The sequence below is a fragment of the Pezoporus wallicus genome, unplaced genomic scaffold (genome assembly GCF_028554395.1).
Source record: "Pezoporus wallicus isolate ANWC-B61680 ecotype Strahan unplaced genomic scaffold, APGP_CSIRO_Pwel_v1 contig_8837, whole genome shotgun sequence".
NCBI classification, from domain to species: Eukaryota; Metazoa; Chordata; class Aves; order Psittaciformes; family Psittacidae; genus Pezoporus; species Pezoporus wallicus.
This window is the reverse complement of record NW_026636730.1, coordinates 1,134,461-1,147,511: the sequence shown is the minus strand read 5'-3', so window position 1 is coordinate 1,147,511 and position 13,051 is coordinate 1,134,461. Positions and strand designations below refer to the sequence as shown.

Here is a 13,051-nt window from a genome sequence, read left to right as displayed (position 1 = left end):
AAGGAAAGATGAGTGAGATGGGAATCATGCAGATACTTAAGTTTGATTTGCAAGCTGTAAAAGGTTCTGTTAACCTCTGAGTAGTCACTTACTGTTTCATGTCCTGAGGCTTCAAGGGACAAGTACGTTTTCAGGAGTACTTGAGGCAAGACTGTGGTACCAGAACCAGCCTCATCCCCCTGGTTCAGCTGGAGCTGCGTTTTCAGGCTGATGCTGTAGCCTCCTCCTGGCTTTTTTGTTTTTTTTTTTCCTTTCCCCTTTTAAATTTCCTGTCAGTTTTCACAATGTCATAATTAAATGTTTAAAAATATTTTCCTTAGTCATCACCGTTGTTGGTGTAGGGACAAATCATTCTCTTTCATACTGGTTTCATTTGGTACATTTAGAATATCTGTGCGGAGTACAGGCTGATGTATTCAAATCCCATTATGTGTGTAAACTGTGAGTAATCTAATTCTTGCATACACATTTAACATTTACAAGATGTAAAGCATTTCATCTCCACAAACACCTATAAGAAGCCGTAGGGCTTAGGACAACAGAGAGGCTCTTAGAAGTGTCTAATTGCTGATGAACAGCCTTTCTATAGAGAGCGACTTGCAAACTAAACCATTTTGGGCTTTCCCAAAGTGGTGTTTGGTAAAGACTCACTGGTTTTCTGGCACTTGGTGAAGGAATTCTTTTCAGACTCCCCCAGTTGTCCAATACAGAGTCCCACTGTTGTTAAACTGAAGGACTCACTACAGTGTAGTGTTAGGCCACTGATTGGGTTTAGCTAAAACCTTGGGTGTTGCGGTTTAAACGCAGCTGGTAGCTTAAATACCACAGAGCTACTTGCTCACTGTCCCCCTGGTGGGATGGGGGAGAGAATCAGAAAAGTGAGAAAACTCATCAGTTGAAGTAAAGACAGTTTAATAAGCAAAGCAAACCAAGGAATACATTCACTACTTCCCATCACATGCAGGTGTGCAGCCATCCTCGGGACAGAAGGGCTCCATCACCCATAACAGTGACTTGGGAAGACAACCCACATCACTCCCAACATCCCACCCTTCCTCCTTCCTCCCCCAGCTTTATATGCTGAACATGATGCCATATGATCTAGAATATCCCTTGGGTCATGGCTGTGTTGCCTCCCAATTCTTTGTGCCCCCCCCAGCCTCCTTGCTGGTGGTGTGGAGTGAGGAACAGAAAAGGCCTTGACCCTGTATAAGGCTGCTCAGCAATAAGTAAAACGACCCTGGGTTATCAACACTGTTTCCAGCACAAATCCAACACACAGCTCCATACCAACTATGGGGAAGGAAATTAATTGTACCCCAGTCAAACCCATGCACAGGCATAAAGGGCCATAGATGGGGATGGAAAATAGGCCTTTGTATTGGCTGCAAAGCTTTATTCCCTTCTGTGGTCTTTCAACAGGGATTTCATGGTTTGTCCAGGCAGGAGACTTGAAATCTGAATCTAGGAAAGAAAACCATTCCAATTGCTTTGCTGGTCCTGGTCCATCTTGGTTTGAGCCATTCACCAGCATAAAGCCTTGGAGAGAGCCTCTCCGTGAGAAGAACTGGCAAGAGCAGCAGCACAGCGACATGGTTCAGGCAGGAGTTCCAGGAGGAGACCCTGAGAACAGGTCCACATGGCCCTATGTGAAGCTTACTCTGCAGGTAAAGGCACTGCACGGGGAGGCTGCTGGAATCTCAGTGGGATTTCAGGAGTTAGGCTGAATCTTGTGGAAACACTTGGTGTCCCTGCCCCTGCAAGCCTTAAGGTCTCTTCCAACCCAAACCATCCTGTGATTCTATGATGCTTTTTTAATTATTTCACCATTAAAATAATTTATACTCATTGGAAAACCAAGAAATTCATCAGTCCTTTTTGCCAATGGTAATCTGGCTTTCCAGAATATACTGTTGGAGCCACGGAGATGCTGCGAGGGCTGGAGCAGCTCTGCTCTGGAGCCAGGCTGAGAGAGCTGGGCTGGGGCAGCCTGGACAAGAGAAGGCTCCTGAAGGGGAGACCTGAGAGCAGCTCCAGTGCCTGAAGGGGCTGCAGGAAAGCTGGAGAGGGGCTTGGGACAAGGGCCTGTAGGGCCAGGCCAAGGGGAATGGCTTGAACCTGCCCCAGGGGAGACTGAGATGAGCTCTTAAAGATAACAGGAAGGGATTCTGTAGGTACATTGCAAACAGAAGATAGACTAGGGACACTGTGGGCCTCCTCTGGAAGCTCTCAGGAGAACTGGCTACCCTGGATTTGGAGAAGGCTGAGGTTCTGAATGACTTCTTTGCCTCAGTCTTCACTGGCAAATGCGCTGATCACGCCACCCAAGTCTTGGGAGGCAGACGCAGGCACTGTGAGAATGAAGACCTTGGGCCCACTGTAGGAGAGGATCTGGTTCGAGACCATCTTAAGAACCTGAATGTGCAAAAGTCCATGGGTCCTGATGAAATCCATGTGCGGGTCCTGAAGGAGCTGGCGAATGAAGTTGCTGAGCCGCTGGCCATCATATTTGAAAGATCATGGCAGACAGGTGAAGTTCCCAATGACTTGAAAAAGGGAAATATAACCCCCATTTTCAAGAAGGGGGAAATGGATGACCCAGGGAATTACAGAGCAGTCAGTCTCACCTCTGTGCCTGGCAACATCTTGGAGCACATTCTTTCAAGGCCAGGTTGGACAGAGCCTTTGGTGCCGTGGTTTAGTGTGAGGTGTCCCTGCCCATGGCAAGGGGGGGTTGGAACTGGGTGATCTTAAGGTCCTTTCCAACCCTAACTATTCTATGATTCTTAGGCAGAAGCTCTTCCCTGGGAGGGTGCTGAGGCGCTGGCACAGGGTGCCCAGAGAAGCTGTGGCTGCCCCATCCTTGGCAGTGTTCAAGGCCAGGTTGGACACAGGGGCTTGGAGCAAGCTGCTCTAATGGAAGGGGTCCCTCCCCGTGGTAGGGGTTGGAGCTGGAGGAGCTTTAAGGTCTCTTCCAACCCAATCCATTCTATGGTCTGTTCATGTGCTTAGGGACTGCCCTGTGAGGGAAATTGAAGTGTGGCAAACAGAGATATGGGGAGATGGCTTTCAAAAGTCCACTTCTGATCCAAACCAAATTGCTAATGTTGATGTGCCACTGATTTAGACAAGCGAGACTGTAATAAGTCACTGGATCTCCTATCCTATGGGATTAGCTTTGAGGTGTTTTGAGAGGATGTTTGAGTCCCTTTGACTAATTATTTTAGCATTTTCTCTTCTTTCTGGTCAGCTTTTTGTCAATGGCCAGAAAATGAGTTTGTTAAAGGAGGTCTCTGAGGAGCTACCCAGCATTAGGGCTACAAGTTTATCGTGTTTTATACCAGATAGTACTTTGATAGGCTTTTTTCCATGCCATTGGTGATGGTATTAGACATTGTCCAGCTTTGGGGAGACATCTGCCCACTTGAGGCTTTGTTTTGTGTCATGCCATCGTAGGAGGCTCTTGCAGTGCATCGCCCCGACTTCATCTCCCGCTCTGGAGAGCGTGTGAAGCATCTGAAGCTTGTCATGGAGGAGAGGAAGATACAGAGCGTGCTGCAGTCCCAACGAGAGGAGCTGTTTAACCCTCCAGAGAAAAGAAGGGGCTACAGGAATGCAAGTGACATGCTGTCTGACAGAGGTACCTCCATGCTTCTGCTTTGTACCTTCTACAGGAACTAATGACTTTCCACATTAAACTTAAGTGTGTGTATTTTAAATGGAAGTATTACAATTCCTTAACTATAAGAATCCATAACTTCTACAGGAGTCATATTCCTGCAGGAGTGTTCTTTGTGAGATTTGTTCACCGTTTTCCTCTCTCAAAACTTTCCATTTAGGTATTGTCATTAGAGAAAAGAGAAGAACAATTCCAAGGAGTGAAATGGTTCAGAGATCTAAACGGTGAGGTTAAGAACGTGTTGGTTTGGGTGGTCTCTTCATCGGTTTTGGTTTGGTTTGGTCAGTCATCGGGGACTAGTGATAGGACAAGGGGCAATGGGTTCCAACTGAAACAGGGGAAATTTAGTTTGGATATAAGGAAGATATTCCTACTGTGAGGGTGCTGAGGCGCTGGCACAGGGTGCCCAGAGAAGCTGTGGCTGCCCCATCCCTGGCAGTGTTCAAGGCCAGGTTGGACACAGGGGCTTGGAGCAAGCTGCTCCAGTGGAAGGGGTCCCTGCCCGTGGCAAGGAGTTGAAACTGGATAATCTTAAGGTCCTTTCCAACCCAAACCAGTCTGTGTTTCTATGATTCCATAAGTGATCTGGGTATCAAGATGGATGAATTGTATCTGAAGTCCAGGAACTGGGTCTGGGGGATAACTCAGCTTTTTCCGTGGAAGATGTAGGCATCTTATCAGAGGTGTGTGAGGAGAAGCTGCAGAGTTTGGCTGGGGAGGAGGAGGGTGAAGGTGAGGATCTGGCAGCAGTGATTCCCTCCCAGAAGAGGTATTGAGCAAGGCAGAGGAGGACTCTTCTTGGAGGTACATGGTGATAGGACAAGTAGTACTCATGGTGTGTTACAGCAAATAGAAGTTCTAACTGGAGACAGGGAAATCAGTTCTTCCTGAGGAGGGTGGTGATGTGCTGGACCACGATCCCACAGAGCCGGCGGAGCCTTCATCCTTGGAAACAGTGACAAGTTGATGGGATGAGGCCAGAGGAACCTTATCTAGAAGGGAAGTTAGCCCTGCTTCAAGCAGGAGGTTGGACTGTGTGACCTCCAGAGGTCCCTTAACTTCAGCTGCACCCTGATTTACAAACTATCTATTGGAATTCACATATAACCCTTATGATGGGAGAGTCCAGGATGTTTTGTTTCAATAGCCTTTGGCATTTAAACATACTTATAGGATGTCAATAGAGAGGTGGCAGAAGTGGTGACTATGGTAAATACATCAGTTCCCCAAGGAACCTCCACATGTTTTAGCTGAAGTAGCAGGATTCAGGTGCAGGTCACTTGGACTGTGAGGTGGATGGAGCTGAACTTGTGTATTTTAGGAAACCCTGATTTCATAATACCCCAAATGAGCAGGATTTCTATGGAGACTGGTTCAGGCAGTCTCACTTGGTGACTCTCTGTTCTTGCTGCTGTCATGCTCCAGCTCTCAGTTGGAGCTCAGAAGTAATTTATTCTGTACCATTCTTCTGAAATCCACGCCTCTAATGAGAGCAGAAGCTTTGCCTTGTTCTCTGTGAGGGTATAACTGGAATTTCTCATGGCAAATTACTACAGGCAGTGAAAACAAGTTTCACTTAATTTACTGCATTGCCCACTTCTTGCCCTAAACATCCTTTTGGTGGGATGGGTTGAGAGGGGTTCATCTTGATCCTTTTCACCTGCAACGATGAAAGCCTTTAGAGAACGGTGAGATGATATTAAAGCAACACCACAAATACTGTATCCAGAACAAGCTGGAGGTTTTTGTTCTGTTTGCTGATTATCAAAGCAGCATCTTAAGAAATGAGTTATTATAAGATGTGCCTTGCTTTAAATATTACAGGACTGACATTTTTGGACATCATTCATTTCCACCTCCTGCAAACCACAGTGTTTTTAAAGCTGCATGTTTCTTGGCAACCACTGCCATGAAATTAGGGAAGCTTTATGATCTTGAAGGAAGATTTGGGTAAGGCAGTGGGAGCGATACAGTGCTATCCTTGCCCTCAGGTCCCTCCTTCATGTGGTAACCCATGAACCAGACTGGAATGACACAGCTTTTATTCATAGAATCATAGGATGGTTTGGGTTAGAAGGGGCCTTAAAGCCCATCCAATTCCAATCCCTTGCCACAGGCAGGGACCCCTTCCACTAGAGCAGCTTGCTCCAAGCCCCTGTGTCCAACCTGGCCTTGAACACTGCCAGGGATGGGACACTCAGTTCCAAGCATTCCTTGCTGTTTGGCTCTGGAATGGGAGGAGTTCAGTGCTGGAAAAGACAAAGCCTTCACCTAAACAGGGCAACACTGCTGAATGCTGAAAATAGAGCTCAAATCGGGTTATTCATTTTGATAATGATGTTGCTATTGATGGATGAACATGTTGCTCAGGATCAGTATAACCAGGAGTAGAGCAAGAGCTGTTCTGCATTGCAGATACTGAAGCTATACCTGGGTAATCATACAAGCAGTATGGTCATTGTCATGTGTTATATGCTGCTTTTAGCAGGTGCTGCTGGTGATAGAAAGGCATTATGGGATGGTGGAATTTCCAGTATCACAACTGCTACATATTCCACAGTGGAGCGAGCTGCTCTAGTGGAAGGTGTCCCTGCCCATGGCAGGGGTTGGAACTGGATGAGCTTTTAGGTCTCTTCCAACCCAAACCATTGCATGATCTTCCCTGTGTGACACTAGTAAACCCCCAAATAAATATTTCTATGATGTGGGTGATCCAGAACCTATAAAAGAATACGATGATAAACCAGAGGCTGGTTTAATTTATACATACATATACATATATATATCAGAAAGTTCCTTTAAAGTCAGTATTTTTGTCCTTTTCACACTGCAGGATCTATGAGCAGCTGCCGGAGGTGCAGAAGAAGCGAGAGGAAGAGAAGAGGAAAATGGAATACAACTCCTACCGCCTGAAGGCCCAGCTTTACAAGACAGTAGGTGTTCTGCTCAGGTGTTTGCACTGGAGCATTCTGGACCTTTCTTTCAGTTCACAAACATTACAGAACCCTTTGCTACATCTCAATTCTGTGGTACTGTTTTGCAGCTTCTAGGTGGTTAGGATGTATTGGCATTGAATCAGGGTCAAAGCAGTCAAGCTTAACACACCTTGGAACATAAAATCCCCCTGGAATCCTTTCCATACGCAGGGTGTATGGAGAAAAGGCAAGGAAGCCTGGTCCTGATTAAAGGGTACAAAGAAGGTCGGGTGGAGAGTCTTGAGGGCAGCACAGAGGGATCATGAAGCGTGTTTAAAGAAGGATCATGCTTCCTTGAACTGAAGGTTGCTGGTTTTGCCCTTAAGTGTAAGCTAAATCCACCTATAGCAAGAATAGAATAGTTAGGATTGGAAGGGACCTTAAGATCATCCAGTTCCAACCCCCCTGCCATGGGCAGGGACACCTCACACTAAACCATGGCACCCAAGGCTCTGTCCAACCTGGCCTTGAGCACTGCCAGGGATGGAGCATTCACAGCCTCCCTGGGCAACCCATTCCAGTGCCTCACCACCCTCACAGGAAAGAATTTCATCCTTAGATCCAATTTAAACTTCCCCTGTTTAAGTTTGAACCCGTTACCCCTTGTCCTGTCACTACAGTCCCTAATGAAGAGTCCCTCCCCACCATCCCTATAGGCCCTCTTCAGATACTGGAAGCTGCTCTGAGGTCTCCACGCAGCCTTCTCTTCTCCAGCCTGAACAGCCCCAACTTTCTCAGCCTGTCTTCATACAGGAGGTGCTCCAGCCCCTGATCATCCTCGTGGCCTCCTCTGGACTTGTTCCAACAGTTCCATGTCCTTTTTATGTTGAGGACCCCAGAACTGCACACAATGCTCCAGGTGAGGTCTCACAAGAGCAGAGCAGAGGGGCAGGATCACCTCCTTCGACCTGCTGGTCACGCTCCTTTGGATGCAGCCCAGGACACGGTTGGTTTCTGGTCTGTGAGCGCACACTGAGGCCGGCTCATATTCATTTTCTCATCCACCAACACCCCCAAGTCCTTCTCCTTGGGCTGCTCTGAATCTCTTCTCTGCCCAACCTGTAGCTGTGCCTGGGACTGCTCCGACCCAGGTGTAGGACCTTGCACTTGGCATGGTTAAACTCCATGAGGTTGGCATCAGCCCACCTCACAAGTGTGTCAAGGTCCCTCTGGATGGCATTCCTTCCCTCCAGTGTATCAACCGATCCACACAGCTTGGTGTCATGGGCAAACTTGCTGAGGATGCACTCAATCCCACTGTCCACATCAGCGACAAAGATGTTGAACAGCTAACTTCACAGCCATGGCTAGCAAAGCCTGAGCTGTCATTCCTTATTCTGATCCAGGGGAGAGCTGGCAGTCCTGGTGGGAATTTGTTAACTCTGGGGCCTGTGGATGTCATCATAAGTGTGCGTGCAGCTCGTTGGTGTGATCTTACCACGCTGGCACCTATCAGCCAAGGACCTCCTTTCCCTGGCACGTGTAGAATAAACCAGTTTAGCTCAGCATGGTGTGGCTAACCTTGAACCACAAACACTTATCCAAGCAGTTCCAGAGTAATCTCTATACTGGGGCCTCACCCCCAACCAGCAGCACAGCAAAGGTGCGGGGTGAGCACTCCAGGGTTTTGAGGAGCAGGAGAAGCAAAGAGCAGGGCCCATTTTGCTGGGTTACTCCTGGACTCTGCTGAATCCTGCCTCGTACTGCGTGTGAAGCAGAGAGAGCCCTGCTTCTGTCCCAGCTACACTGCTGCTGATGCTCTTCCTCCCTGGTTGTCCGGGCTGTGGAACACGTGCTTTGTGTTTGTGTGTCTGATTAATGGCAGAAGGGTTGAAGAACCCTGTGCTAGAGACTCATGGGGGTTAAGCACAACCAATATCAAGGAAGAATCTTCTGTCCCTGGGTCCTCCCACATCTCTGTATCTACTACTTCTGTGTATCAAGCAGTATCCCTTTATGCACAGTGATGTGATAAGTGCCCTGATAAAGCAGAGGAGGCCCATTTGTTCCTTCTGAGAAGTGCATTTCCAAAACTCACCAGTGTGTCACTTTTTGAGCTGTTCCATGCATCCATATGCTTAAGCTTTCTCTTATGACTTATTAATGACCTAAAGATGAGAAACAAGAGTTTGCAATGCACACACTGAGGTTCTAACCTGACTTGTCTTCTGGCTTTTTAACTAACCCATGCACCATAAAATGCGGCCTTGCAGCACGCAATAAACTGCATTATAAACCTCAGTGGTTAAAGGACAGACATTAAAAACCAAACCTGACTTCTTTTTCCTCTGGATCTTAAGCTGCACTTCATTTTTAGCACTGCAATGCTTTCCTGGCTGAGATGTCCTGCCAGAGCTGGGATAATGGGGTTAGTTATTTGTCGGGAACAAATTGGATTTGTAAAGCCAGGGATTGTAACACAATGCATTATCCAGAATACCTAATCTGATTATGGGCATTTACCACTAGAATGACTTGATTTTGATGCTATGCTTCTCCAGGGCGTATTCAGGAGGTGTTTTTTTCACTAGTCTGAGAATCTCAGATGCTGTAAAGTCTTAAGGGTTAATAAATGCTGGCAGGCATTGACTTGAAGTAGCATAGTCAGCTGGAATCAGGAGTTTTGTGTGTAAGTATGGTTTTGATTGGAAGAGGGCTGTTGATTCAGTGCAGTAAATATTGTAATCCCTTTGTCTGATGCAGAATAGTTGTAGTGAGTAGCTGTAAATGCAGTGAATGAGCTGCTTAGAATTTGGTTAATGTGTTGCTGAGAGCATCAGTTTCGAAGCGGATCTGATTGTACAGGAAAGAAAGGACCACAGATTTTGTGGAATGATTCCAAAGATGACACAGACTCTTAGGAGAAGAAAACAGCTGGTACAAAAGCTGGATAAAAGCATGTATTCCAGGGTGGTGTCATTGTAATGATGTGCAGCGCTGTACCCAAACTGTGGGCTGAGTATCTCTCAGTGGCAAGTTGGTGAACTGCTGATGTAGAACAGCAGGCCCATCCTCTGGGCTAGATGTGGCTGCTGTTTTAATTGCAGTCACCTAGAGGAGTCCTGCTGTGTCTTATCCAAACCTAGCAGGGGACAACGTCTTCCAAGATCATTTGGTGTATTCTGAGTCTCATTACTCATGTTCTCTGGCTGTCACTACTCCTGTCTTTCACAGTGCTCTGTGGCATGAACTGTCCTACTGAAACTCCTGATGTGAAGGGTTAACCCATGTACGGGGGGGGGGGGGGGGGGTAGGTCAAGCTGCTTAAGTGTTACTGCTTGCTGATGCTTATCGTACTTGCAGTGTACGAAGGGGTAGATCAAGCTGCTTGCTTAACAATGTTACTATTTGTTCATGCTTATTGTACTCACCGTATATGCTAGAACAAGATGTAAAGACATAGCTGTTGTTAAGAGGTAGGGACCATGACTTAGTTCCTGTCCTTTGGATGCCCAGGCAGGCTGAAACTGGCTCTGTGCTTTGGACAATGACCAAGCCTCCAGGGAACATGTGTGATGACTGGGGCTGAAAAGTTCAGGCTCAAGGAAGAGTCGTTTACTTCATCTTGAGACCCTCACCCACAACCACCAGGAGGCACTGCGCAGGCGCAAACGGCATCTTAACTCATTATAATACGAAGCGGGGCTAGGACATGAATACGTATAGGAGTGTTGTGCAACCTCATGCATATGTATAACTTTAGAGGATAAATGTAGAGGGGAAACAACGCTGGGGTGCGTGTTTTTGGAGGAGCTATCCCCCATGCGCCTCAGCGCTGAATAAAAGCATACCTGCTTTACAACTGTAACGAGTTGTGGAGTCAATCCACGCATCACTTCTCTATGGCAGGGGGTTGGAACTGCATTGTCTTTAAGGTCCCTTCTAACCCAAACCGTTCCATAAATCTATGAGCATTTTCCCATCTCCATGATGGAGAAAGGATGTACTTGTGTCCCAGGCACTCCAGAGTGCAGCTTAGCAGGTTGAACTGCTGTGAAAGTGTGTGCTCAGACATCCTGTGCTGGAGTGCCTGAGGCTGCACATGCATTTGCTTGGCTGACTTTCTGCTGTGAAAACATTCATACCTGGCAGAGAAGCACTGATGAAACAGCTGGGGAGGCGGGGATGTTTCTCTGCCTTAGTAAAGGAGGATCTGAGCACTTGTGCCATTCCTGAGGCTTTTCCATTAGATTCAGTGAGTTTGTCAGTTTTGTAAATAGGGAACATGGGAGAAAACACCATAAAGGTGGTAGCAAAGTTCTGTGCTTGCCTTTACCCCTTAAAAACGCAAGATATTAGCATTCAGCAACGTTAACCACTATCATGGCTATCCTTTAGAGCCTATTCTAGACTGGAGCCACAAGGTGTCACTACCCCAAAGGGAAAAGCCCAGGCTTTTAGAGGTGTGGAGCTGAATTGAGCTCTGCTTCCTGCTTTACAGTGGTTCTTCATGTCAGTGTTTGTTTTTCATCCCCTTGGCTACACGTTCCCTCCTGTCCGCAACACGTTGGGGTTTATTGATCTGTAGTGGCTTCCTGGAGGGGAAAGGGGTGAGAGAGAATCTGATTCTAGCAGGTTTGCTTATTAGATTGCAAAGGGGCTTATGAGCTAGAAGGACTGATGGGAGTTCTGTGGCATGAGGGGGTTTGAGCCCTTTTGAGCCTCTGTGAAGTAGTGGGGACAGATCCCACACTGCAGTTTGTGTGTCTATATACTACGTGTATGTACTATATACACACTGCATACTCTGCACGTGGGTGTGTGTATAGAAGAGCTCAGCTGCCTGTTGCATTCATCTCTGGGATGCAAAAGTTCCCGTCAGACAGTGGCTGTGATTCCCGAAGCTGTGAGTAATACATGAGTTACCCAAAGCTCTTACTTTATCTTTCACTTCCCTAGAACCACTTCATATGTGTTCCGTGTTTCAAAACATCACTGAGCTGTGGGCTGAGCTAACAGAATGATGTTGGTGTCATTGCCTCAGGGACTTCAGCCAGGCCAAGTGCAAGGTCCTGCCCCTGGGTGGGGGCACAAACACAGACTGGGGAATGGAGCAGCCCTGAGCAGCAGCACTTGGGGGTGCTGGGTGAGGAGAAGCTCCCCATGACCCGGCTTCAGTGAGTGCTTGAGCCCAGAACACCCCCCCCCCATGTGCTGGGTGCACCCCCAGAGCGGGAGCAGCAGCTCAGGGAGGGGATCCTGCCCCTCTGCTGTGCTCTGGGGAGACCCCCCCTGCAGCCCTGATCCAGCTCTGGGGCAGCAGCACAAGAGGGATGTGGAGCTGTTGGAGCGAGGCCAGAGGAGGCCATGGAGATGCTGCGAGGGCTGGAGCAGCTCTGCTCTGGAGCCAGGCTGAGAGAGCTGGGCTGGGGCAGCCTGGACAAGAGAAGGCTCCTCAAGGGGAGACCTGAGAGCAGCTGAAGCAGTGAAAGGCAAGACATGCATTAGGGTTACTTAGGGGAAGAGTCTGTCAGAAAATGTCAGGGTGTGTTCTTACTTTTAAGACTTGTTTCAGACCATCTGGCACTGATACGTTTTTCAGACAACATCATCTGTCGTGGTTTTAATACTTAGAGGATTAATACTCATCTCTCACTTTGGTTTTATCTTGCAGAAGATCACCAACCGTGTCTTGGGGAGGAAGGTGCCTTGGAACTGATAGAGATCTCTTCAAATGAAGTTGTCTGCTGCTTGGTAACCTTGCAGCAGGCGGGAGATTGCGATGTGCCAGAGATAAAGCAGTAAATACGTGTGCAGAGGATGCTGTGTGGTGTTCAGTTGTGCTGGTTTTGTACTAATATCATCTCTCTGTATTTAAGAATCAGTGATTTGATGTGAATGGCAGGTTTTAAAATAAAGGACTGTTTTTATAGTGATGTGCACTTCAGAAGTGAACCCAGTTTGAAACTCCTGGGCTCACAATGTGTTTAGAACTGATTGTAAAGCAGTTTTATACATATTTATTTCAAATAGGGTTTCACAGTTTTGTAGGGTTTTTATTTCCTCTCTCAATGTAGAAAACACACTTGTCATGTTTTGTACTGAAAAGCCCCTTAAATAAACAACAGATCTATTTGTAGCACTCATTGCAGCGATCATGAATGTATCTTTGCAGTCATATGGGCAACATCTGGGCTGGAACCACCTCTTACTGTTAAGAAAAGCTTTAAGGTAACTGTAATGGTTGTTTAAAGGGGACGTGAAACTGAAAGGGTGGAAGGTTCATGACTTCACTGCCCTTTCACTTGGTTTTCTGTCTTTCTGTATGAGCCAGGAGGGTCTGATCAGAGAAGATGTTTTATGATGATGGGGAGCTTTAAACCTCGCCTGGGAGAGTCCTCTTTGCTTCATTCCATGTTTGAATTCTGACAGTATTCTTGTACCCTTAACTGGCATC

At 47.2% G+C, this 13,051-nt stretch overlaps 1 protein-coding gene across 1 annotated transcript in view; it reads left to right on the top strand.

Moving 5' to 3' along the window:
* ALMS1 (ALMS1 centrosome and basal body associated protein) overlaps positions 1-12,530 on the top strand; it is a 44,290-nt gene extending 31,760 nt beyond the window's left edge. Inside the window, exons 13-17 of the mRNA XM_057401255.1 lie at positions 1,423-1,667; positions 3,457-3,640; positions 3,840-3,903; positions 6,513-6,612; positions 12,269-12,530. Of these exons, the coding sequence (XP_057257238.1) occupies positions 1,423-1,667; positions 3,457-3,640; positions 3,840-3,903; positions 6,513-6,612; positions 12,269-12,313 (638 nt within the window). The 3' untranslated portion in view covers positions 12,314-12,530. The remainder of the gene's footprint in view (positions 1-1,422; positions 1,668-3,456; positions 3,641-3,839; positions 3,904-6,512; positions 6,613-12,268) is intronic.
* The last annotated feature ends 521 nt before the right edge of the window (positions 12,531-13,051 follow it).